The 25,673-nt window shown below is 36.0% G+C and overlaps 5 protein-coding genes and 1 pseudogene across 7 annotated transcripts; 3 read left to right on the top strand and 3 right to left on the bottom strand.

Annotated features, from left to right (window-relative positions):
- Nucleotides 1–2,073: 2,073 nt before the first annotated feature.
- Nucleotides 2,074–6,266, top strand: LOC108812782 (ethylene-overproduction protein 1). Its single transcript, XM_018585132.2, has 4 exons — nucleotides 2,074–4,610; nucleotides 4,694–4,985; nucleotides 5,101–5,410; nucleotides 5,495–6,266. The coding sequence occupies exons 1-4, from the start codon at nucleotides 2,581–2,583 to the stop codon at nucleotides 5,725–5,727; spliced, it is 2,865 nt and encodes a 954-aa protein (XP_018440634.1). The 5' UTR covers nucleotides 2,074–2,580; the 3' UTR covers nucleotides 5,728–6,266.
- Nucleotides 6,267–6,457: 191 nt separating this feature from the next.
- On the top strand, nucleotides 6,458–8,719 carry LOC108809752 (uncharacterized). Of its 2 annotated transcripts, XM_056988098.1 has the most exons (3): nucleotides 6,458–6,866; nucleotides 6,956–7,503; nucleotides 8,234–8,719. In XM_056988098.1, exons 1-2 carry the CDS (start codon nucleotides 6,618–6,620, stop codon nucleotides 7,481–7,483), a joined length of 777 nt encoding a protein of 258 aa, XP_056844078.1. In that variant the 5' UTR covers nucleotides 6,458–6,617; the 3' UTR covers nucleotides 7,484–7,503; nucleotides 8,234–8,719. The 2 variants fall into 2 exon arrangements, with proteins under 2 accessions (XP_056844078.1, XP_018437403.1); XM_018581901.2 differs by lacking the exon at nucleotides 8,234–8,719 and having other exon boundaries at nucleotides 6,466–6,866; nucleotides 6,956–7,652.
- Nucleotides 8,720–9,379: 660 nt separating this feature from the next.
- Nucleotides 9,380–11,149, bottom strand: LOC108806094 (uncharacterized). 2 transcript variants are annotated; one of them, XM_018578122.1, is made up of 6 exons: nucleotides 10,980–11,149; nucleotides 10,802–10,905; nucleotides 10,481–10,629; nucleotides 10,174–10,371; nucleotides 9,947–10,006; nucleotides 9,380–9,822 (listed from the first exon to the last, which is right to left on the bottom strand). In XM_018578122.1, the coding sequence occupies exons 2-6, from the start codon at nucleotides 10,896–10,898 to the stop codon at nucleotides 9,676–9,678; spliced, it is 651 nt and encodes a 216-aa protein (XP_018433624.1). In that variant the 5' UTR covers nucleotides 10,899–10,905; nucleotides 10,980–11,149; the 3' UTR covers nucleotides 9,380–9,675. The 2 variants fall into 2 exon arrangements, with proteins under 2 accessions (XP_018433624.1, XP_056844552.1); XM_056988572.1 differs by having other exon boundaries at nucleotides 10,802–10,921; nucleotides 10,980–11,146.
- A 639-nt stretch (nucleotides 11,150–11,788) lies between these two features.
- Nucleotides 11,789–14,394, bottom strand: LOC108808462 (probable LRR receptor-like serine/threonine-protein kinase At3g47570; annotated as a pseudogene).
- Nucleotides 14,395–18,761: 4,367 nt separating this feature from the next.
- LOC108805855 (WEB family protein At3g51720) lies at nucleotides 18,762–20,338 on the bottom strand. Its single transcript, XM_018577822.2, is given in 3 exon segments — nucleotides 18,762–19,040; nucleotides 19,043–19,988; nucleotides 20,097–20,338. Coding segments are annotated over 3 exon segments (1,209 nt in total). The 5' UTR covers nucleotides 20,235–20,338; the 3' UTR covers nucleotides 18,762–18,915.
- Nucleotides 20,339–21,977: 1,639 nt separating this feature from the next.
- Nucleotides 21,978–23,773, top strand: LOC108811193 (uncharacterized). The gene is made up of 3 exons (XM_018583234.2): nucleotides 21,978–22,192; nucleotides 22,740–23,025; nucleotides 23,102–23,773. Exons 1-3 carry the CDS (start codon nucleotides 22,040–22,042, stop codon nucleotides 23,665–23,667), a joined length of 1,005 nt encoding a protein of 334 aa, XP_018438736.1. The 5' UTR covers nucleotides 21,978–22,039; the 3' UTR covers nucleotides 23,668–23,773.
- Nucleotides 23,774–25,673: the final 1,900 nt, after the last annotated feature.

The raw sequence follows: 25,673 nt of genomic DNA on the forward strand, positions 1-25,673 counted from the left end.
TACTAAACGACATTCTGAGGTGTCTCACCCACATGACCTTGTGTGTTTTCTTCATTCTCATCTCAATTATAGATGTTCCAAGGGATTATATTTATGTATATAATAATAATTCTTATGTCATCACACAGAAACTAAATCAAACCAGCAATATCAGACTTAATCATAACTGTAGGTTTCAATACGCTTGCTACTTCCTTAATCATAAACTATAAGAACAATTAAGAGTAAAACGTGTTGACATGACTTCGCCGCTCGCTCAATGTGGTTGGCATAATCTATTTGCCGGCTATCAAACAGCACATATAATAATTCCATTTTTAATTTATTTTATATGTTCTGTCAGAAAAAATATTTTATTTAAAAATCCTCGGTGATAGTAAATCATATGGTTGGCTTTGAGAATTTATTGTTTACAGTAAATCATATTATGGTCTCATTTTATGGACACCCACACCAGATGATGCGTAGCGTCAAACAAAATAACAAATGAACATTGGGGATAAATGACTAGATTGTGTGTTCATATGATAACAACGAATCTCTGCGGATAAATTGTTATATGGAAGATACTGACAGATTTATGATGTCTCTTTTTCAAGGATTTAATACAGGTATGGCCGACTAGTAGACAAACTACAAGAATTATGTGGTAGAAGTATCAAAAACTATATAGCGGATTATAGTTTTAGTTTTAACGGATTTTAACCGTTAAACTGATTAATGGGTTTGTTTGTTATTGGACAATCAAACAGTTGCTGTCAAGTGGCCTTTTCTACAATTTTAATTTGTTTGTAAAATATCATGCAAATAAACTAATCAAAGTAAATATTTTACTGATATAAATTGTTTTAGGGGAGTGTATTTTTAACTAAGATCTAGATTTTAATCCTTGTTTTTATTTTGTAAAAATATTGATTTTGTAACATATAACTGTAGTTTTTGGTAGATTTGTAGTTGTGATTTCATACGTTTTGAATTTAGAATTATTTGTATGAGAAACTATTTAAGATTAGTAGGAAATATAATGTGATGTATGAAATGTGTTTTTGGTACTATATACTTTCTCTCTGTATCATTTATAAGTGATTTTTAAGGTTTTTTCACAAAGATTAAGAAACCACAAAATTTTATGTGATTTGTCTTGGTTGTATAAAAATAACATTAAATAATACTAGTTCAACCAATTGAAAAAGATACACTATTTTGTAATTGGCTAGAGATTTCAAATGACAATTAAATTTATCTAGATTAGTGTGAACTTCACTTATTCTGAAACAAAATAAAAATCCTAAAACACCACTTATATTGATACAGAGGAAGTATTAATATAGCAAAACCCAAACAATCTTTATTATAGGGTATGCATTTTGGTTTGATTACGGTGATTTATATTAAATGACAAATCCACTTTATTTAAACATAAAATTTTAAATCTGTTTAAAATCTATTTTTATTGAACTTGATATTTTATAAAGTAATCTTAAATCTATAGTAATTATTAAAAATATTTTAAATTGTGAAATTTTAAAATTTTCAACTGATTTTAAAACTCAAATCTCATATTTTGGTTGTATTCTAAAATGGTTTAAAATCACCTTGAACTCTCAAATTCATTGAAATAATCTAAAACCTTAGAAAAATTAAACCACCTCAAAACTTTAGATTAAATACACCCTCTTTAACTTTTTTTTTGTTTCATGATATAATGTATTCAAGTTTCAATGCAAAAATATAATAAATTAGAGTATTATTTTAAATCTTAAATAAATGTTAAAGTTAAAAATGATTACTAAAAATCATGTTTTAAACTAAAATAAAATTACTTATAATTTGAAACTTAGAAAGTAATATTTTTACTTAAAAATATGTTCAAAAAAGAAAAAAAAATATTTTTACAATTTTTTGGAGAAGTAAAAGGCGCCGAAATCTAGAGAAGAAAACGGCAGTAGATAAGGAAGGTCTATAATCTAAGATGGAATCCCATAAACTAATCTTACTTTTACAAAAGTTAACAAGAGGACAAAAGTAAAAAAGAGATTAAAAAAAGGTGCCACAAATTAAATTTAGAACGCATCTCTGAAACGAAGGGTGAAAAAAAAACAATAAAGAGAAAACCTAACAGAGAGAGAAGAAGAAGAGAAGCTTTAACGATCGAACGGAGGAGGAAGATTCTTCCTCCAATTACACATCTCTATTTTTACGGAATAATTCGTAATTTTAGTGTCAACAAACCAAAAAAAAAAAAAAAAAAACGAACCCGATCAACGAAACTTGCACTGCAAAAAAAAAAACACCATCTCCGAGAAAAAGAAGAAGAAGAAGAAGAAGGAGAGCTCCGCTCCGTTAATTTTTCAATCTTTTTTTTGAAAATTAGTGAAGAACGAGAGGAAGAAATAAATCAATTTCTCTTCTATTCCGATTAGAGGTTTCACGGACTTGCGGGGACTCCGTGATCCAATCGTGAATCTCATTTTTTTTAATTTGCTTTCTGTTGTTCCGATCGAATCCTCATTAATTGATCAGATCTTCAAAAATTCAGGGGGGTTATGAAATCGAACTCGTGTTCATTTGATTGAAGGGATGCATCAGCACAATCTATTCACCACAATGCGAAGTTTAAATCTTGCAGAAGGTTGTAAAGGCACCCAAGTCTATGCACCCCCTCCTCCTCATCCACAACAACAACAACCCGGTAGTAACAACAACAACGCAACCGGAGGAGTCGGTGACAAGTTCCTCCAACACCTCCAAGACCACCTACGTGTCAACTCAATCCGATCCAAATCAAGCCGCACGTACCCCCAACAATCAAACGTCGCCGTTTCCCCCGACTCCCTCCTCCCTCTCGGCCTCCCTCTAACAGATCTCCTCGAGCCTCGCATCGATCCCTCCCTCAAATTCCCCGATTTGGTCGACGAGATGGCGCGAGTCCACCGCCGCATCGCCACCTCCGACCGATCGGAGAAATCCGGAGCTTACCTGGAGCAATGCGCCGTCTTCCGTGGCTTATCCGATCCGAAGCTTTTCCGGCGGAGTCTCCGATCGTCTCGGCAGCACGCGGCGGACGTCCACGCGAAGGTCGTGCTCTCCTCCTGGCTTAGATTCGAGAGGAGGGAGGACGAGCTTATCGGAACGACCTCTATGGATTGCTGCGGGAGAATCTTGGAGTGTCCAAAGTCCACTCTCGTCCCCGGGTACCACCCGGAGACGGTTTACGATCCGTGTCTCTGCTCATCCGGATCCTCCTCAATTATTAATGACGTGTCAGAATGTTCCACTTCCGAGGAGGAGGAGGTGGACTACGACATGTCCTTCTGCATCGGCGACGAGGAGGTTCGTTGCGTGAGGTACAAGATTGCGTCGTTATCGAGACCTTTCAAGGCAATGTTGTACGGAGGGTTTAACGAGATGAAGCGAGGGACGATCAACTTCACGCACAACGGAATCTCCGTGGAAGGGATGAGAGCCGCTGAGATATTCAGCAGGACCAACAGGTTGTTAGGTCACGACTTCCCTCCTCACGTGGTCTTGGAGCTGCTCAAGCTCGCGAACAGGTTCTGCTGCGACGAGTTGAAATCGGCTTGCGACGAGCATTTGGCTCGTCTCGTTACGACTCTGGAGGAGGCGATGCTGTTGATCGAGTATGGTTTGGAAGAGGCTGCGTACCTTCTCGTGGCGGCTTGTCTCCAGGTTTTTCTTAGAGAGTTGCCGAGCTCGATGCATAATCCGAACGTTATAAAGATCTTTTGCAGCGTCGAGGGACGGGAGAGGTTGGCGTCTCTTGGACACGCGTCGTTTAAGTTGTACTTCTTCTTGAGCCAGATTGCGATGGAAGACGATATGAAGTCTAATACCACTGTGATGATTCTAGAGCGTTTGGTTGAATGCGCGGTGGAGAGTTGGGAGAAGCAGCTCGCGTGTCACCAGTTAGGTGTGGTGATGCTAGAGAGGAAAGAGTACAAGGATGCTCAGAGATGGTTTAACACAGCGGTTGAAGCTGGTCATCTTTACTCGCTAGTGGGAGTTGCTAGGTCTAAGTTCAAGCGTGACCATAGATACTCGGCTTATAAGATTATCAACTCGCTGATGTCGGATCACGTGCCTACTGGGTGGATGCACCAGGAGAGGTCTTTGTATTGCAGCGGTAAAGAAAAGCTGCTGGATTTGGATACAGCTACTGAGTTAGACCCGACTTTGACGTTCCCTTACAAGTTCAGGGCAGTTGCGTTGGTGGAGGAGAATCAGTTTGGTGCTGCTATCTCGGAACTGAACAAGATTCTTGGGTTTAAGGCATCTCCTGACTGTCTGGAGATGAGGGCGTGGATATCTATAGGTAAGGAGGATTACGAAGGGGCTTTAAAAGATATTCGAGCGCTTTTGACATTGGAACCAAACTTTATGATGTTTAATGGGAAAATCCATGCTGATCATATGGTGGAGCTGCTGCGTCCGCTGGCTCAACAGAGGAGCCAGGCTGATTGCTGGATGCAGCTGTTTGATCACTGGTCAACTGTGGATGATATTGGATCTCTAGCAGTTGTTCATGATATGCTTGCAAATGATCCAGGGAATAGTCTTTTGCGTTTCAGACAGTCTCTTCTTCTGCTACGGTATCGTTATAACCTCTCTCATTGCAAATGATCTCAGACCGTTATTGATTTTTTTAACAAAATGCTTGTTTTGATACTGACAGGCTAAACTGTCAAAAGGCAGCAATGCGTTGTCTAAGGCTGGCTCGAAACCATTCGAAGCTTAAGCATGAGAGACTTGTGTATGAAGGATGGATATTGTATGATACAGGGCACCGCGAGGAAGCTCTGGCCAAGGCCGAGGAGTCTATTTCCACGCAAAGATCATTCGAAGCGTTTTTCCTCAAGGCTTATGCTCTTGCTGACTCTACACTCGACCCAAAATCCGCAGAGTACGTTATCCAGCTCCTCGAAGAAGCACTTCGGTGTCCCTCAGATGCTCTCCGTAAGGGACAAGTAAGTATAAAAAAAAAAGTTCAACGCTTTTAATCAAGCATTTGATTTCTAATCTCTTTCTTTGATTTAGTATCATGAACTTTTCTTTGTTTCATCTGTTTTTTTTTTTTTGCAGGCTTTGAACAATCTGGGGAGCGTATATGTAGATTGTGATAAGCTGGATCTTGCAGGTGATTGCTATACCAATGCGCTCAACATCAAGCACACAAGAGCGCACCAAGGTCTTGCACGTGTTTATCATCTGAAAAATCAACGTAAAGCTGCTTATGATGAGATGACAAAGCTAATAGAGAAGGCTCAGAACAATGCGTCAGCATATGAGAAGCGGTCTGAATATTGTGACCGTGAGATGGCACAGGCCGACCTAAGCTTAGCAACACAACTAGACCCTCTCCGAACTTATCCTTACAGATACAGAGCTGCAGGTACCACTAATAACAATTTCAGTGCTGGTATTGGAATGATCTAATGGTTTTGTTTTAATGTGTGAACGAACTCTTTGGTTGCAGTTCTTATGGATGACCACAAAGAAAATGAAGCCATAGAGGAGCTTTCGAGGGCGATATCATTTAAACCAGATCTCCAGCTGTTACATCTGCGGGCAGCGTTCTATGATTCAATGGGAGAAGGAGTATCTGCTATCAAAGACTGTGAAGCAGCATTGTGTATTGATCCAGGTCATACAGATACACTCGAGCTCTACCACAAAGCTCGTGAAGCAAATGCTACCGACCAAAAGTAGAACAAAACCATCAATTTATTTGGTCTTTCCTCCTGGTATGCTTCTACACTGTTTCATTTCCTTCTGCAAACAGAAACTGAGTAATCAACAAAGGTTTGGTTTGAGTGAACAGAGAACAAACACACAAAAAAAAATGCAAAGCATAGCCATGTAAATAGAAACTTCTATACTATTTTTTTCTTTAAGTTTTGGTTATTGGGGGTTGAGGATACTATAGTAGTGCAGAGAGTGTTTCTTGCTGCTACAGGTAAAAGGTTCTCTGGCCAAAGAGGGAACCATGATGAAGAACTTACCTCTGGTGAAATTGGACTTCTTCTTCTGTCCTGTTTCTGAGATGTGTTGTTGGTTCTTTCTTTGATTTTTATTTTTACTGGGATTATGTAATTGTATCTGTAACTTTCTCAACTTTTTTCTTTTACATATTTCTTGTATTGATTCTCAAAGCATCCAGGGATGTGTTTTTTTTCTTCTTATCCTCTTGAAACAAGAAAACAAAGAGACTATTCATTCAATATACATTTCAACATTTTACAAGAATGTCCTTAGTTCTTTTTTCTTTTATCAATCCTCTCCTTAGTTCTAGTTTAGCTTTTTATTTGTGTTTAAAAGCTAATGTTTGGTTTCATGGTAGATTTGATAACCACATGGTTGGGAGTCAGACTCTTAACTTTCTCAACCTCTGAGCTTTATCGCTTGTGAACACAATAAAGAGGCCACAAATATCGGTTTTGCACACACGAGAAAGCTTCAAAACTTATAACAACTTCTCATTAAATCTCAACTTTCAGCTAACTAACAAGAAAGTGTTTCAATACAAGAAAATCTCCCCACAAACTCACTACTTTTCTTCTTGAAATTGCATAACAAGAAACATCTTTCCCCACCACCAGATGATATTGTTTCTTACGGTTGGAGAAATGATGGATATGAATCGATCTCGGAGGCTAAACTTCAACGCTCCCTTCTTGTCGACCAAACGCCATGATGTCAACCAAGAGAAGGTTCCAGGGCAGTGTCCTGAAGCCTCTGTTCCTTTTTGTTGGGAAACTACTCCTGGTATGCCCAAGAACTTGTCTCACTTGAAACATGACCCTGAATCTGAGACACCACGACTCAAACTTCCTCCCGGAAGATTAAAGGTTTGTTATTCTTTAGACCATTCAAACTTTTCATTGTCTTAACTCTATTATTATCAAATGTTTTTTTTGTGACTTGTTTTGCGTTATAGATGCACGTTGATGGTGAAAACAACGACTTTGATGGTGCTAGTGAGGGTTTAACACCAGCAAGATTGTTGCGTTTGAAGAAACGCGACAATCATGAATATTTCCATCAAAGGGACCAAGACACGACCGATGTCTTGTCACTCACGCAAGCCATAGACATGGTCGAACAACCAAAAGATAGCCTTACGGAATCGGATGATGGAACCAGCGGAGGAGGTGACTCAGACGGCTACTTAACTATGGAGAGCACAGAGCGAAGCGAAGACATGTCACCGAACTACATAATAGAGCGGTTTCTGCCGGATGCAGCGGCGCTAGCGGCCGTGACATCAGCTGCAAGCCAAAGGAGGAAGAATAGACTCGCTTATTTGAGTACAACGGTGAGGCAATCTTGTTTCTCACCAAAGGCTTGTGGGTTGCATGTGTTGCTGCCTTGGAGCACTAAGCACAGGATTTGTGGAGTCAAAAACGCATTTTCTCCCTCTTCTCAAATCAACTTGCAACCCAAGTTTATTACCAAAGACAACTAGTTGAAGCAAAGTTGTTGTTGGTAAGAATATATTGTTGTGACAGTGTGGTGGTTAATAACACTAAAAAAAACATTGTGTACAAAAATAAGGCTTTTTTAGCCAAAATTGTTGCATAGTTTAGAACAATTATGTATTACTATTTATAAAAAAATCAAAGTTAGACTTTAAAGTTCTTTCTAAAAAGAATCGTATATCTAGATATGATGCTTTCTTGAAATAGGTTTACAGATCGGTTCAGTGTTTGATAATTGGTTCCTTTTGTCTTGTTTTGATTGTTTTGTTAAAGTTCAATGATTCTGTAAGACGTGTGCAAAGTAGTTATCCCTATATACTAAATCACAAAATCACAAGTCACCTAACCAACAAAATTTTGCCATGTGTCATTATATTATAAATTTAAAAACAATTTTTTTAGTTCAAAATATTTATGTATCTGCAGAAAAAATATCGAGAGTTACCGAAGAAAAAAAGTCCAGTCCTATTTTTTCTCAAACAACCACTTCAACTGTTAGACACGTTCAAAAAGTAAATAATTTAACTTCCTGCGTCAACTGCTCTATCTCATGAATAACATTTAATTAGCTGTTTTTGTTTTCCTTTTTATATATGTATTGTTTCATTCTTTTCTCAATAGTTTAGGTTTCTTTGTTGTTTTTGTTTTGGTTTGAATGCGGCAAAGATCTCTCTAAAAATTCATTCTTTTTTTTTTTCTGAAATCATCTTTCCATGATTTTTTTCTACATGATTCAGGTTGAAGAATACACTTCTTTCCCCTAGCTTAATTTTTGACAACAAGTGGAAGATCAGAGCTTTGTTTCAAGCCATTCCCAGTGTCAAAAAAAATGTGAAAAAGGTAAACACAGTTACATTTTAAAATTAAGGGATATCTAAAAATCTGTTTAGATAGATGAAACTCAACTTTTTCCAGATTTCTTATATAGAAAACAGATAGAACTTAAGCTTCAATGAAATATAATTTGATTAAAAAAGAATTAGGGAAAGGAGAGTGCGATTATGGACATACAAAATAAATTCATTGATTCTTTAATTGTTATATTGGATTTAATATTTATTTTGGATATCAGATATCAAAATAATTTCAATTAATTTAAATTTATCATAATTTCATTGTTTCATTTGTTTTATTTTCTTCAATAAATTCATGTTCTTATGTTTGTTATTGTGTTAATAATGAGGAGATTTATGTTATTCAAGAAGTATTATTTACAAAAATAAATGTATCAAATATGATATTCTATACCATATTTTTATGTGCATCTTATATTTATAGAAACAAGCTTTTCAAGCATACATGATGTATTCATTTCTCAAAAAAATTACACAAACGGTTTAGTGCTCTCTGCCATTTTATTGGATTACTTTTAAAAAATTGTACCAGTGTATTATCTAGATTTAGAAAATATGTGACTGGTATAATAATTTGTTATTTCAATAGTTTTAATGATAATGAAATTGAACCGTGCGAACGCACGGGAGGTATACTAGTGATATTATAAACTATAGACTCGTGCAGAAATTGAACTAGCTAGTTCCATACATTCAAAATGGGTTTTATTGATAGCTAATTCATTTCAAAAGAACAAAAAAAAAAAAAAATAGAAAACGAAGACGAGTAGGAATTTCAGTTCTCTGTTGTGTTCTTCTTCCTATGTTTTTGGAGATGAGCAACGGCTATAAAGCCATTACGACAGTTTTAATAATTTAAATTTAATTTAACTGAAATGTCTTCAGAGAGTCGTTGGACTGTACATACAGCCCGTTTGGTTCTCTTTCCAATCTCACAATTCTATTCTGCGTTCAGACAGCAACATAAAAGAAAGATTCTACGGTCAAATCTCTCCACTTTTGGCCACGTCAGTCCTAGTACACACACGCTAGAGTTTATGTTTTATACACAAATCATTCAGACAAACGAACAATTGCAGTGCCCTCCTCCACATTATTCTTAACATGTTAAGAACCTGAGAAGGGATAAAAGTACAATACAATCACATAATACAGGTAAGACCATTGTAGATCATTATTTACACAAATGCAAAGAAACGTTTATGGAATGAGTGTGTGCGCGTGTGTCTAAATCCATACATTTAGACAGTTCAGAAAGTCTGCAAAGATTCGTACGAATAATACACAAGCAGTTGTGTTCCGGCAACCATCTTTTTTATTAACATTCAAGAATCAGCCGAACCGGGCTGCCTTTGAACCATTTCCTCTGCTGCTGGACATGCGCGTAAGAGTGTGCAGACGTCATTTTTAACAAGGAAATCGTTTGCATTAACCAGGATCAGAGGTCCATACTCGAACACCAACTTCTTGCACTGTAATAACATAGACACAACATGGTAAAAAAAAAGAGAAGAACACCAACCAAAGGAAACACGTCTAGGCAGGGTTATAAAAGAGTTGAGTTCGTATTATATATGGAACTTGATTAAATCTAACCTTCTTCTCGTAGTTCTTGAACGATTTGCATCCCTTGAGAAGTAGCTCAACTATATCCAACTGGATAATCAAATCGAAAAGAAAGTCCGTATATCAATAAGAGCTTTCTAACTAATAACACAACAACAAGTACGATTACACGAAGCTTAGACTGTGTTTTGTGGGTGGTGCTCTTAGGACTATGGTCAGATTGAATATATGTCCATAGTCTTGTAGTTACTACAAACCTGAGTGTCAGGATCTTGGAGTTTGATGAGAATATCTGAAACAGTCTTGTGGCATACAGCGCAGCTATCCTGACGGGCTTCTTCCACAAGAGCTGCCACTTTGTCACAAAGATTCATCCTCTTGCAGAAATCTTCAGGTTGAAACGACTCGAGTTGTATGAAGAAAAGAGGGACGTAGTAGTCAACCAAAGTTACGCACTGCATCATTAAAAAGAGAAAAAAAAAACATATCATCATCATCCAATTCACAGAAGAAACAGAGACGGTCTGAGGCAAAAAAAACAAATGCAAAAAGATCAAATCAAACCTGCTGTGCAAAACCGCGCATATGGGAGCACCGCTCATGAAGGTCCTCGATAACCTGTGCTTGTGTTTCGTTTTTCTCAAGGTAGGTTATAGCAACGTTAACATACTCCTCACACAGAGTGCAAACCTTTTCGTTCTTTGAAACTTCCTCTGCACACAAAAGTCAAAACCAAAAGTCTTGCAAAATGTTAAAAAGCCATCATGATTCTTTTTATCACTCAATCTGATTCTGAGCCATACTTTCAGCCACAGAAGCCAATCTATATTCATTAAAACGGAACTCTAAAGTGGAAGCTAGCGATGGTCTTAGTAGTATTCGTACCTGAGTCTAGGGAAGAGTGAAGGAAAGACCTAGCGTCAGAAAGCAAGGTCAAACCCAGCAGCAAGATAATAACCAACGTTCCAGCTTTTGGTCCCATTTGATTCCTTGTAAAGAGGATCACTGTATCAGAAGCTTATAAAAGACTCTTTTTATCTGAGAGCTCTCTGCGTCTCGTTACCTATTTCTAAGAACAATAGAGCAACTTAATGAATCGCAGGCTCTGGCTTGGAGGAGAAGAAGAAGGTATCAATCACAAGCAGATCCGTTCGAATTGGTCGTTTGCGTATGAATGTTGGTAGGTCAAATAATTGGCGAGAGGTTTTCTCAAACCACAAGCAATCATTCATCCGTCCACGTCAGCATCACCTTGTTGCTAGTTGCTACTATTTAATCGAATATGTATGCCCCACAACAGACAATTGTTTTTAGTTCTTTTAGGTTTATCTACTAGGCAATGTGTCATCGAGACTTGATTTTTATTGATTTTCCAAAAAAAAAATAGCAGAAGCATGGAAATGCAATTTGCACATTTCATATTTCAAATATAGGTTGTTTTTAGTTTTGACTATTTGACAAAATAATAAATAATTGTAGAGAAATTGTGTAGGATAGTCGTAAATTTTTTTTTGTCACAAATATAATTCTAAAGATAAAAATGACCAAAATATTTAAGAAGTAGATTTAAATTTATACTCGTTGGGTTAACTAATCCAAACATTATGATTTAAATTAAGGGGTTGAATTTTAAATTTATGATTTAAAATTGTATAAAACTAAAAATAAGTACTAAAACTTTTAAAATAAAAATTTTAAAAATCGTTTCAAAAATCATTTTCGAATTTCAAAAAAAAATTGAATTTTTTTTTTTGAAAAAAACCAATTTTTTATATAAAAGTATTCGAATTTGAAAACATATAATTCGAAACTATAAAAAATAATTAATTTTTAATAATTTATTTGTATTTATATATTTAGGGTATATATGTTTTTTGCTTCTTTTAAATGAAATATTTTAGTAAATTTCTTTATGTGTTATTTTTGTGGCAAAAACATAAAAATTGTCTATTTAGGAGAATTGTCTTTACCAATAATATGCAACCATATAAGTATATAGAAGAAGAAAACCACACATTACGGAAATGGTATTTTAGAGGTATCATAATAGGCTTTTAAGTGATGAAACTTTTAAGCAGGTTTTAAAGTTTGTAGAGGAAACACTTCAACATCTGGCTGTTCTTCTGGCCTTAAAGAACCTCTCTTTGATTGAGATTAACTCCTTTGTAGCTTCACTCATTTCCAGCCGGTTTGTCGGTGATTCTTCAGAACACCTAAGTCCCACATCCAAAACCAGTGTCAAGCACTCAGCAATAGGAAAACCAACTATCAGACCATTGTCAAGAAACGATTTGTCAGCTATATCCAATACTTCCTCTGGCAACACAGATTTGATGTAGTTGTGGAGAGTAAAGTTTCCCCCAAATAACTCATCAGTTGGTCGTTTTCCGGTGAGCATTTCCAAAACCAGAACTCCAAAGCTATACACATCACCATGTATTGACGGTTGTCCACCCACTCCATATTCTGCACCATAATTCACATAAACAAGATTGTAATGAAGTAATGATACTTTTAAGTTTTTTTTATAGGACTTTACATGTATGATACTTTTACCTGGTGCGGCATAGCCAATGGTTCCTCTAACACCAGTTGAGCTAAGTTGATTGAAGAAAGACTCTTGAGGAGAAGACGAGCCAGACCAAAGTCGCTAACATGGGCAGTCAAATCATTATCTAGGAGTACATTGCTTGGCTTAATATCACAATGCGCTACAGGTTCATAACAATGAACATGAAGATATTCCAAAACAGAAGCCACGTCAATGGCAATGTTGAGCCTTTCCAAAAATGTCAAGGTTTTCGAGGGCCTACGAATCTCTTCCACTTTCTCTGGGTGCAGCCACGTATCAAGGCTTCCATTAGGCATGAACTCATAGACAAGCGCTCTGAACACGTTCCCTTGAAAATCAATACTCGAACAAGCCGTCAATAATTTCACGAGATTACGATGTCTCGTTTCCTTGAGAGATTCACATTCTACTGGCCACAAAGCTCTTCATCGCTCCACGTCTCTGCATGTTAAGAACTTTCACAGCAACAACCTTGTTAATTATTATCATCAGCAGGGAGAAGTGCTCTAAACACGGTACCAAAACTTCCCGACCCGATCATATTCCTCGACGAGAAGCCATCAGTCGCATTCCGGATCTCTCCATAACTCATCTTTGGAAAGAAGACTTCCAATGTGGAAGGAGATTGGTTACTGCTCTGCTGGGTCATATTTCTTTTTCAAGAGCAGAAAAAGCAAAGCTATGCCTACGCTGACCCCGATCACAGCTTTCTTCAAAAGAGAGGAACGCTTTGACCCCATCGATGGTGCTTCAGCGGTAAAGCATGGCTTTAGTTTGAACTCCTTGATGCCTCCACAGAGATTTTTGTTACCGAACACGGAAACTATAGTAGCGTTCCGAAATTTCCCTTCTGTTGGCACGCTTCCCTCAAAATCATTAACAGATAGATTGAGATACTCGAGCGAAGTAAAGTTTGCAAGGTATCTAGGTATGCTTCCGGAGAGATTATTGTTGGAGAAATCAAGTTCTCTAAGACCTTCCAACCCTTTTAGGTCAGGAACGACTCCATCAAAATAGTTTCCTCGCAGAGAGAGTGATTCAATCGTGAGACATTTTCCCAATGAAGGCGGGATTTGTCCGAATAATCTATTATGCTCAACAGATAGATGAACAAGATGGTCAAGTCGTCCAACATCTTTTGGTAGAGAGCCAGTCAAATAATTACCGGACAGAACTAGTTCAACAAGGGATTGGATTTGGGTAATCTCCTGAGGTATAGTCCCGTTCAGGTTATTAAGCTCAAGAATTAAAAAGCGTAGAGAAGTACAATTGCTAAGACTCGGTGGGATAGCTCCTCGAAAGCTGTTATTGGCCAAGACTAGTGCGTCTAATCGTGTGAGGTTTCCTAATAAAGATGGTATCTCTCTGAAGGAACACTTCCTCCAAGAGGATTTGACTTTAGATAAAGTTCCGACAATCTAGAGCAGTTAAATAGGCTGATTGGAATGGCTCCTACCAGAAAATTGTAGCTCATGTCTAAGTAATCAAGTCTAAGCAAGTTTCCCACCTCGTGAGGAATGGTTCCACCGAAAGTGTTATTAGAGAGATCGAGTGATATGAGAAACGAAAGGTTACCGATGTATGGTGATATCACTCCCTCTAACTGAAACCCTCCTAGGTCCAAACGAGTGACTCTCTTGTGTTTGAGGCCGCATGTAACTCCTTTCCAGCTGCAGACATGGACTGAGTTATTCCACGAGGACAAGACAACTTGTTTGTCTCCAGAAACTTGAGATTTGAAATCCAGCAGTGCTTTCCTGTCAGTTTCAACGGTCAAACCATATGCTTCAAGTAACATGATGAGAGCAATGGAAAGAGACAATCTTATGTTTCTCATTTTTTGTATTTGATGAGTTAAACGATTTTCGAGCATCTCAAAATTTGCAGGGAAGTGAATATATGAGACGAAGCAAATGTAAATTTATTTATATAAAAAGTATTGTGGTAGTACAACTTGGCTCACAACCACATATACCAAAGTGGAAGACACTCCCAAAATCACCATGGACTTGTAGTCAACCGCCTGAGTCAATAATCCCCACCGTGGACTTGTAGTCAACTGTCATGTCGTCTGAATCAATAATCCCATGAGGCTCGTGATTTATTATATCCCTCAAATGGTTTATTAGTAGAAATGGTAAATGCAAAAACTATGTAACGGTGATAGAACAATTAGATTGAAGCTTCTGGCGGTAAAGGGGAAGGGAAAGAAGTATCTTGAAGAGAGCTTGTGCTCATGGTTTGGCTCAAGATTTCAAGATTTAGATGACTGAAAGTTCAAATAAGATTATGTTTGAAGAAAATGTCTTTTGTCTTTAATTTTTCTTAAAGAAAACTTTAGGAGCATCTGATGTAAATATGTTTTGATTGAATAAATTTTACATTCATTCAAAAAAAAAAAAAACTACGTAACGCATTGCTTTATATTATTTGCCTTGTAAAATATTTGGTTGATATTATGAGCAGAAGATTACAGACATGAACTAGTGGTACCCTTCTTCAAGCATTTCATTGTTGCAGTTTATTTTAACGATCTATACCATTCTATATTGGGAACAAAACCAAATGTATATTTTGTCGTTTACAACTAACACACACTCATACCTTTGAATTCAGATCCAAATTATATGACAAAGACAACATTGTGATTGGTAAACACTAGTAAATAGGAGTAGTAGTTAAAAAAAAACTGGGTGGGGTCCAAATCTAGTAACTAGTAACCGTTAAAAACGGATCACACACCAGAATGTATTATTAGCACAATAAACTAGGGGTGGGCAAAAAAACCGAACCGAACCGATCGAACCGAACCAACCGAACCGAAACCGATTCGAACCGAACCAAAGTCTATTATCAAACAGTTAGGTTTAAGATTTTCCCAACCCGAACCAACCGAACCGAACCACATTGAACCGAACCAAACTAAACCGAACCCATAACCAATGTGCATATTAGCAATATACAATATACTAAAATGCTAAGACTAAAGTTATTGTTAATTTTATTAAAGATTTTTTTTTTTAGTTTTGTATTTACTTTAGTTAATTTTTGTTTGATGTTTATAATTTGTTAAAGTTTTTGTTTCAGTTTTACATTATATTTAGTTTACATAGTTTATTGTGTAGAGGTATTATTAACGATGTTTTTTAATTTTCTATTTATTATAGTTAATTTTGATTTGATTGTGCTCTTATAAATGTTTTGTGTTTCTAAAAGTTTTTTTCGGTTTTATAATGAATTTAGTCAACATAATTTAGTTTTTTATAATCGTCAACACGATGATTTTATGACCATGCGTTTGTGTTTTAAGACCGAACCGAATTCAAACCGAACTGAGTTCAAACCGAACCGAAACCGATCCAAACCGAACTAACTATGATTTACTTTGGTTGGATAAATCATTGAACCGAATTAACCAACCGAACCGAACCCGAACCGAACCGATAAAATAACCGAAGTGCCCACCCCTACAATAAACCAATTGTTAACATAATGAGACTTGACATGGACACATAACAACTCCTAAGATAAGAGATTAGACCATTTTCAATTCAGTCACACTCACTTCATCACTGTAAAAACTAAATCTAGACAAACTTGACAAATCATCTTTCCTATAAAAAAAAGGTTCCCTAAAAAAAACAAGGGAAATTAGGACTCCTACCAAAACTCTTTAGCGTATTTAGGTATTTACCAATTGACACTATTTAGACACTGTATGTAAATTGTTAATGACTATGTTATCCCTACCCTATATCTATTCCAGTGCACTATTACTCAAATCTTCAAATGTCAAATCTAAGATATTGATATCATATTACTTGACCATCTATTTTAAATTAATATTCACTTTTCTTCATCTTTCATCTTTCATTTTTATTCTTCTTTCATCTCTCATTTTTCATGCAAATCTCTTTCATCTTTCTTATTTCATAATTTCTTTTCTCTGTACATAGTTCTCAATTTCTAATAATAAATTTTGTGAAACATGAAAATCTATTATTCCGTCCTGCGTCTATGGTGAAGCCCTCGACCGCTACATCTCCGGCCAAGATCTTCCACCCTGCGTCTCTGGTGAAGTTTCCGCCGCTGCGTTTTGGTGAAACTCTCGGCTGCTGTGTATTCGGTGAAGCTCTCGGCTACTGCGTTCCGGTGAAGCTCTCCGCCGCTTCATCTCCGGTGAACCTCTCTGCCGCTGCGTATCCGGTGAAACTCTCCGCCGTTGCGTTTTCGGTGAAGTTCTCTGTCTTTGCGTTCCTGGTCAAGCTCTTGTACCCCAGCGTCTCCAGTGAAGCCCTCCACCGCTGCTCTCTCCAACGAAGTTCTTCATTGTTGTGTCTCCATTTTATGTATATATATATATATATAATATATATATATATATATATATATATGTATATATGTTGTAGTGGTTGACGTGTCATATACGATCTTCTTGTTCATTAACCGTATAAATATTATATTGACTGTATAACAATTTGATATTAAGAAAATCAGATTTTAAACTCAAGTAACTCATTTTTTAAATGTGTATATTAGCTGTTTTACAATTTGATATTAGCTGTTTAATAATTTTTTTCGTGATCAACGAAAACTTGCATAAATATTACTCGTATATTCATTTCATTTTTCATAGTTATTACTATGATCTTGATTCTTATAAAGTTATGTACCTGCTATATGGAGTCAAACTATTTGGCCGGTCATTATTTACAACCGACGGGTAATTCTAATAATATCCGGCTAAGATGAATTTTAATACATTATCGTTTAGGATGAAAGGACCAGTTATCCGGTTAACAAGATACATAACTGTATAAAAATCAGTTTTCTAGATAATTTTTTTACACTTACGTGGAAGTGCAGAGGTAGGTTTGGGAAATATGTGTGTTATAATGGTTTAGATAACCACACCAAAAAATAGTACACCCTAACGTTAATAATAAATGATTACCCCAAACAATAAATCCAATGCTTTGAACCCTAAACCCTAAATCCAAAACACTAGACCCTAAACTTAATAGAAATTCAGGAACCCCAGAACCAAATCCTAGTGACTAAACCGTAAACAATAAACCTAAAATACTAACCCATAAACCCAAAATACTAAACCATAAATCCAATAGGAACCTTGGAACCCAAAACCTAATATCTAATCCCTATTGTATTTAGGGTTTAGTCATTTGAGCTTAGCGTTTAGGGATTAAACATTAGGATTTGGGTTCAGGGGTTTCTATTGGGTTTAGGGTTTAGTGACTAGGGTTTGGGTTCCGGGTTACTATTGGGTTTAGGGTTTAGTGACTAGGGTTTGGATTCATGGTTTCCTATTTAGTTTAGAGTTTAGTATTTTGGGTTTAGAGTTTAGTTTTCAGGACATTGGATTTTTTGTTTGGGTTAAGCATATATTAACATGTGTACCTATAATATAGAAACAATCAAATTGGCCGGTCAACAGTTACAACACTCAGTTCATTCAGATATTATCCGGCTAAGCGGAAATTTTAAATGTTATCGTTTAGGTGAACGGAGATGATAGCCGGTTAAATTTATATAATAAACCGTATACAAATTTAGTTTTCTACATGTCCAAACTAATACATGTCCAACTTTTAATTTTAAAGCCAATAATATGTTTGCATGGCTAATGTGAAGACTAAGATAAAGATCTATTGTACATTGATACATATGGTTATTTACATATACTACAATTAGCTAGTCAAAGAGAAACACAATTCAAATTTTTTTTTAAGATGGGCCGGATAATAAGTTAACCAGCTAATTTTAAAGTACATAAACTTAAATACTTATTACGAAGTATCTCATTGTAGTTTACATATGTGTTGCACTAAAAATATCTCATTGTAATTTACATATGTTGCAATAAGCAAATCATAAAGCTAAGTCCACTTGCGTAATTTGCATTAAATATTTCTAAACGTGTAGAAAGTAGTAGTTAACAATTTGACACATCACCCATATTCACTATATCACCACTTGCAGATTGAACTTTGACACGTTACTGTACCTCTTCATTATCGAGGTAAGTTTATTTTAATAAATCTGACCCAAATCTTTTCATAATCCTTCCAAATCTATGTAAATCTTGTTGTCAGCATATAGTTGTACTCCTAGACTCTGTAAAACAGAAATCAGGCTATAACAGAATGGGTAGTCTCGACAATTACATTGCCCCACATCACTAATCTTTTTGCATGTTTCACTGTTTTGGGTAGTTTACTAATTCCTCTATTTTCCTTTATTTTGAGCAAAATATCCCAAAAAACAAATCACACACCACATTTTACTATTGTAGCACAATAAACCAGTTACATAAAGAAAATCAATGGAAACCCAATTTCCTTAACATAATAAGACATCACACTGGACACACAATAACATCCCTAAGATAGGTCACTCACTCACTTCATCACTGTAAGTTCAAAGCTATCTTCTTCTTCTTGTTCTTGCACTCTTTGTTCAACATCACAGACAACTTAGCCAATCCGAACCTCTTCCTCTTCCCATTAACCTTTTTTTCTTTTTCCTTGATCTTGTTAGTCTTCCAAGAATCTGACCCAACGACACTCTCCGTTTCATCATCATCGCCGACTCATCCGCAAGAAGCAGCTTCCTGCTCAGTATTTGCCCAATAGACATCGTTGGTCTCAAGACCGCAACAGAAGACGCTGTCCCGTCCCCATTCATCATCATATCCAGACCGTTTACATCCATCAGAACCGTCTCTCTCCTGTTCTTGTACGATCTCCTCCTACGTTCTGACCACCGCCACTGTGTCTCTTCTTCTTCCATTTTCACGCTGTTCACTCTCTCCAGACCTTCCTCGATCGTCCTCCTGCTGCTTCTGATCTCTTGAGCCGTCTCTTCAATCTTCTCAAGAATCTCCTCCTGCCACGTCTCTCTCCTCCTCCTCCTCCTCCTGGTGACAGCTTTGATTTCAGCGATTGCAACCGCTTCAGCCGCTCTAGCAGCTTCCTTCATCCTCCTAGCAGCCACCAAACGCATCTCCGCAGCTTCGATCTTGCTCCTCGTCTCTTCCATCTCACACACAGCTTTATCAACCACATGACGAGCCTCCTCCCCTGTTTTACCAAACTCCAACGCCTCGTGACTCAGTCTCTCAACCTCCCTGGAGATCTCCGCAGAGTTAATCAACCTCTCTCGTGTCGTCTTCTCCTCGAGCGCGGATCTTTCCTCTTCGAGTCTCTCGTTGAGTAGCTCCACGGACTCTCGTATCGCGGCGAGATCTCCCGTCGTCTTGCAGAGACTCGTCTTGGCTCGGTTTAGCTCTTCGAGAACGTTCGTGTCGCAAAAGCAGTTCTCTTTGTCTTCTTCTCCTCGGTGTAGCTTTGATTTGAGGTCTTCGACTATGGCTTTGGTCGACTCGAGTGACTTCAACACTTTCAATGCTTCTCCTTCTTTCGCTATCAGTTCCTTCTCTAACTCACTCGCCACATTATTGGCGGCTTCTTCTACATCCTTCTGTATCCAAAGTTTTAAACTTTAGCATCACAACTTAAAGACAACATCTTTTCCTAACTACAATAGTTCAATAAAGAAACCAAGATGAGAAAGAAACAGAGATGAGACCTGAGAAGCTTCGGGGATGTTGTTAAGGGAAGAAGGTTTCCAGAAACCGAATCCGCCAAAGCGAGTGGCGGCTTCTCTCACTGACTCGAATGGAGCCGAAGTGTCCACGGAGGAGGATTCACAAAGGGTTTCGGCCATTAGAGTTACAGACAAGAACTTGGGGAGAAAAATAAATGTAAGAGAGAGAGTTTGATGATCAAAAAACTGAACTGTTTGTTTTCTTCGATGAGACTAGTGTGAATGTGGTTCAAGACTTTATATTATATTAGCTCAACGGCTTCTTTATGTAAAAGTGATTAAATTAAAGTTGAGAAAAGCTACAAGTATCCGTTTTCTTACTCAGTTCATATTTTTGTCTTTTTGTAAGTTTTAAATCACTTTTTCTCTAATCCACTCCTATCTAGACTTAAGAGGATGTGTACCTGGGTTTTCTTGGATCTTATAGATTAGATTGCTAGGGATACAGTTTATTTTTACAAAAAAGATCTTGACTATTCTAATTCTTTTTTTTTGTTTGTCAAGTATCATTAATTTTTTTTTCTTATTTTTATAACATCATACTTTATTAATTTTCTTTAGGTATTTATGCTCTAGTGCTAATATCAATTTGGATTACTTTTATGATCAATAGTAAAAAAGGAGTAGTGAAAAAGATAGTAAAAGGAACATTTGGACCGTTGGATTAGAGGGAGTTGTGCCGGGGTTCGCTGCGCCAATGATGGTGGACTGGTGGGGATATCTAACGGTCACAACATGGGCCCATATATTGAAATCTCTCAGTATCAGTTCTTCTTAAATGGTTTTTTTTTTACATTTTCTTACAAAAATAACCGTTGGGCGTGAAAATAGAAAAAAGGAAAAAATATGAAAACAAAAAGATGTAAATTATCAATCTCATAAATCAACTTAAAATCGTTCGTTTTGTTGAATAACTTTCATTACATTGACGAGGCAAGACTGTGGTTAGACACATATTGTACATTTTTGCTTTTTGAAATACGTTTTACATTCTCAGCAACAAAAAATTGGTTATAAAATATTTTGAGATTTCCAAGTAACTTCATCACCTACAGTTGATTTACACATCTTTATTTGCTTACGTTTCTCGCTTGTGTTCCATCTTTTACCACTGTCGTGACTCCTTCTAGCTCAACCATCTTATGATCATATAACCTCTTCATAGAAAGCCCATCTCCCTCGTTGATGCCGCAATCCGATCCGTTGCTCACAACCTTTGATGTAAGAACATGACTTGGAGAACGTGCATACTCCATACACACAACAGGAAGGCCACAAGTGTTGCTCACAGCTTGGAACGATGCCTCGAATTTCCTCTATCCGGTTTATATGAATAAAGACCCAAATTACCAGTATTTGTTCCCAATCGCCAAGCTTCTGATCAAAGGTTGCTCTGTTCTCCCTATTATGTGGCTGTTATCGTCAAATATGTCAAGAGTCTTTGACCCCTAAGCTCACGAAGTTGACCGTTTTGTTCTCTCGAGTCTTGTACTCCCAGTAAGAGTTCTTGAGCTTGTTCAAGTTAAGTGAGAACGATGTCAGTAATGCGTATTAAACACCCTGGCCTCCAAAATCTTCTTTCAGGCTTCACGAGGTTTAGACTTCTTGATTTCGGCCCACGAGTAGTCCAAAAAGGCCACTTTATGCGACCCAAGTTTTTTTAAAAGAGTCGATTGGTTTAGCACTTTAGTATTCGAATAGATATTTGAACTATCTAGATACCTACCAAAATAGAGGAAACGTAAATTTTCCCAAATCTACTAGGATTTAATTTAGGAATTAATTGTCTATCATAATAACTGTAATCGATATTAATATATATTCTAATAGACGTTACATGTATTACGTGAGTCTATATAAAGCTCCACGAACTTCTCTTGGCAAAAATACTTCTCGTCTAACTTAATTCACAAACCGCAAAAATAATGGCACTAGTCCGAAAACCTACTGCCTCGTCCTCTTCTGGTCCTCACGATGGTATCAATCCAGGGAAGATCAAAGTGCAGATGATTCGTATATGGAAGGGTGATAAGAAAAAATCAGGCAACTCGGTCGATATGGTTGTACTTGATTCATCGGTATGGTTTGATTCGAGTTATATATATTCCTCAAGTTGATTTTGTTACACAAATTACAATACTGTAGAAAACGGGTCTTTTATAGTTTACATATCATCAAAATAACTTTGATACATAGTAATCAAAGTTATGTAAGGGTTGTTTGATTATGTAAGGGTTGTTTGATTATTCGTTACTCTTTTTAGTCGAATCACCTGGATGCTAAGTATGATGAAGATGCAATAATCTCGATTTTTATTACCTACATAATGATTTAATTTGAGTTGTTTATGGTTAGCAATCGAACATATTTTTGAGCTTTTACATGGAAAAAAAAAAATAAAACATTGGTATAGAATGTGCCTTTCGTATTTCAAGTTATATGTTTTCATCTACAGTATCGACTATAGAATGTGCCTTTTCGCTTAGTTGTTACTCATGTTGTATTAAAATATAGTGTGGAGATTTCTTTCCAAACAGCCAAACAAGTGTTCTAGACATTTTATTTTACAAGTAGAAATTGAACTTTTTGTATGTTAAATTTCCAAATTATGGTTCTGTAATCCAGGGGACAAGTATTCATGCAACTATAGGCAAGGCTTATTCAAAATGGATTCAGGATATTGGTGGTGAAACGATCAACGCTTCAAAAAGAGAAGATATTGGAATTGATGTTCTTGAAGATTTGATGATATCTGACTGCAAGGATCCTATCAAAACTATAGTGAAGAAAGTTTATGGAGAATCTTTTCCAGAGTCCTACAATCCTGGTTTTTTTCAAGGGAAAGCTATTTTGTGTTCTACAGATGAAGATGTGGATCAGATTAATGATTATATGCTTTCACAATTATCAGGTAATGCATTGATGTTTATGTTAGATCTTTTTATGTTTGCACATATTAACTAAGACTTTGTTTAATATCATATCAGGTGAAGAAAAGGTGTGTCTCAGCGCTGACAGTATCTCTCCATCGCATTCACACCCAAGTGATTACATGAGATACCCTCCAGAATACTTGAATAGCATCAAAGTTCTTGGATTACCTAACCATTGTTTGAGATTAAAGGTTGGTGTTCCTGTCATCTTACTTAAGGACATATCAGGACTATGTAACGGAACAAGACTTCAGATTACACGACTGGGTGGCTTTGTGCTTGGGGCTAGAATTTTATCAGGTGCTAGGGTTGGGGAGGAAATCATTATCCCTAGGATACCTGCATATCCAACAGACGAAAATTTTCCCATCAAAATGCAGCGTAAGCAGTTTCCTTTCGCAGTTTCGTTTGCAATGACTATAAACAAAAATGAAGGTCAGCCACTTTCCAAGATTGGTATCTATCAACCAATGCAAGTGCTCTCTCATGGACCGATGTATGTTGCTGTATCCGGGAAGACTAGAGATGGTCTGAAAGTTCTTGTTACAAATAAAGATGGGAAACCTAATGAAGAAACCGCAGAAGTTGTGTTCAAGGAGGTAGTTGTTTCAGAACATTGAGTCAACTGGTGTTAAGTTGTTTTTTACTATTATCTATTTCATGGTGCAAACTGGTTGTTTTTAAGTCATTTTGATTTTCATGGTTTTTTCTGAGAATTTGACTGTTTCAGGCTATAATGTTTTACACTTTGGTCTATTATCATTTGTTTTTGCGTTAAGGCTGTTTTTTTGTAAAACACATCAGAAGACTTTGTTCTAGTCGACATTGTTGTGTTTAGGCAAGATGCATTATCTTCATGTCATGGAGATATTCTACCTAGTTTTATTTAAGACATACTGAGCTCGATAAACAGTTTATAAAGACCCAAATCTATAGATGGTATATAAAAAATGCACACAATGTTAACTAAGAAGATAATAATAGATAAGAAAACTTTTCAGACCTGTAACTTTTTAGTTTTAACTGTTAGCAAACGTGTTCAAAAAAAAAAACTGTTAGCAAACAAAGATCATATAACTCTTATTAATCTGATTTGTAGACAGCCACTCATAACTGAAACAACTTATGACTGGTTAACACGTATATACTCCACCGGGGAAGTGAATCTTATGTATTTTTTTGGGAAAATTGTTTCTATACCAAAAAACACTAGTCTTAACCCATGGGTCTTAACTGATGAAAAATAGAAAAATAATGGATGGAATAAAAAAACAAATAGAAAAATAATGGATGGAAATACAATTATAGGAATGATGAAAAATGATTATTTTATATCAAATTTAGTGAAGAACAAATTTATTATTTAATTCTCTACAATAAAAAGAATGAAAATGAATAACTAAATGATAAATTTATTATTAATATTAAAATTCTATTCTTCTTCTTCATTTCTTGGTCATCATTCATAAACATTATTTCATTAGGCTAATCTTGATCTATAATTTTCCATTAGATAACTTTTTCGAAATACTAATTTTACCCTCGAAAATACAATTAAAATAACTAATTGTGAAATATAAAAGTATAAGTTAATAATTAAATTAATTAAAATTAAATGAAAAATCAGAAACCCCTAAATATGAAAACTGAATATTTCCAAATATTTTTTGGGGGGCAAAAATCGATTTTTCAAATATAGAAATTGAATATTTCTAAATATTTTTTCCAATATTTTCAGAACTATTCATAATTATCCGTAGAATATAGTAAACATATTTGAACTCAATTTTTACTGATTTTAGATTTTTGTAATGTGTATATTATGGGTTCTAAACGTTTTAGAGCATTAGGTTAAGCGAGAATGTGTATTCCAAATATTCTTAGATTGGTATTATTTATGTAGATGACATATTCTAATCATAGTAGTTTCAATGAACAATATGGATTTGATTTTCCAATTCGTAGAATTGCAATTTTGTTGTCCCTAGAATGAAATTTAAAATTTTGATTTAAACATTTTTAGAACTGGAAAAAATACATCTGATTTGAATAGATATTTCATTGGTAGTTCCTATTTTTCAAAAAAAAAAAAATTGTAAAATTATTTATTTGATATATTTGTATAAATAAAAAGGGCATTATAGATAAAATGATACAAATTTGGAATTACCCTAATGAAACAATATAGTAGTAGTAGTAGTACTAGTAGTAGTAGTGGAATCTAAAACCAAACAAATGGTGGACTCTTTTTTAACGGAAAAAAATTAATGGTGGATTAGAAAACGTATCTTCACATTCCTGACAATAACAGCAAATCTGATATTTGAATCCAAATAGTATTATGTTGTATTGAAGAACTAAGCATTGACTACAACACAACATCCAAAAAGTATGACCCATGTTCAATATTTAAGAGATAGGGCCCGATGTTACTAATAAAAACACAAATCTGGTGTACAAAGCTTAGAGCATTATCTTAATTCAAACGGGCTTTAGCACAGATAACTTTCAAAAAATGGCCCGGAAGGACTCGAAAATATTTATTTTTTGTTTGTTTGATTCTCTAATGAATTTAACATTCAAGAATTATATATGCATTGTAAAATCAACAAGGACCTGAATTTTC

This window comes from Raphanus sativus, chromosome 6 (genome assembly GCF_000801105.2).
Source record: "Raphanus sativus cultivar WK10039 chromosome 6, ASM80110v3, whole genome shotgun sequence".
In the NCBI taxonomy this organism is placed as follows: Eukaryota; Viridiplantae; Streptophyta; class Magnoliopsida; order Brassicales; family Brassicaceae; genus Raphanus; species Raphanus sativus.

Coding starts and splice junctions, on each gene's coding strand:
- LOC108812782 (XM_018585132.2), top strand. CDS start 2,581: ATGCATCAGCACAATCTATTCACCACAATGCGAAGTTTAAATCTTGCA. Junction 4,986..5,100: donor ATGCTCTCCGTAAGGGACAA/GTAAGTATAAAA, acceptor TTTTTTTTGCAG/GCTTTGAACAATCTGGGGAG. Junction 5,411..5,494: donor TTACAGATACAGAGCTGCAG/GTACCACTAATA, acceptor CTTTGGTTGCAG/TTCTTATGGATGACCACAAA.
- LOC108811193 (XM_018583234.2), top strand. CDS start 22,040: ATGGCACTAGTCCGAAAACCTACTGCCTCGTCCTCTTCTGGTCCTCAC. Junction 22,193..22,739: donor TGGTTGTACTTGATTCATCG/GTATGGTTTGAT, acceptor TCTGTAATCCAG/GGGACAAGTATTCATGCAAC. Junction 23,026..23,101: donor TATGCTTTCACAATTATCAG/GTAATGCATTGA, acceptor ATATCATATCAG/GTGAAGAAAAGGTGTGTCTC.
- LOC108809752 (XM_056988098.1), top strand. CDS start 6,618: ATGATATTGTTTCTTACGGTTGGAGAAATGATGGATATGAATCGATCT. Junction 6,867..6,955: donor TTCCTCCCGGAAGATTAAAG/GTTTGTTATTCT, acceptor TTTGCGTTATAG/ATGCACGTTGATGGTGAAAA.
- LOC108806094 (XM_018578122.1), bottom strand. CDS start 10,898: ATGGGACCAAAAGCTGGAACGTTGGTTATTATCTTGCTGCTGGGTTTG. Junction 10,007..10,173: donor TCCAAGATCCTGACACTCAG/GTTTGTAGTAAC, acceptor TTGATTATCCAG/TTGGATATAGTTGAGCTACT. Junction 9,823..9,946: donor TCAAGAACTACGAGAAGAAG/GTTAGATTTAAT, acceptor ATGTTATTACAG/TGCAAGAAGTTGGTGTTCGA.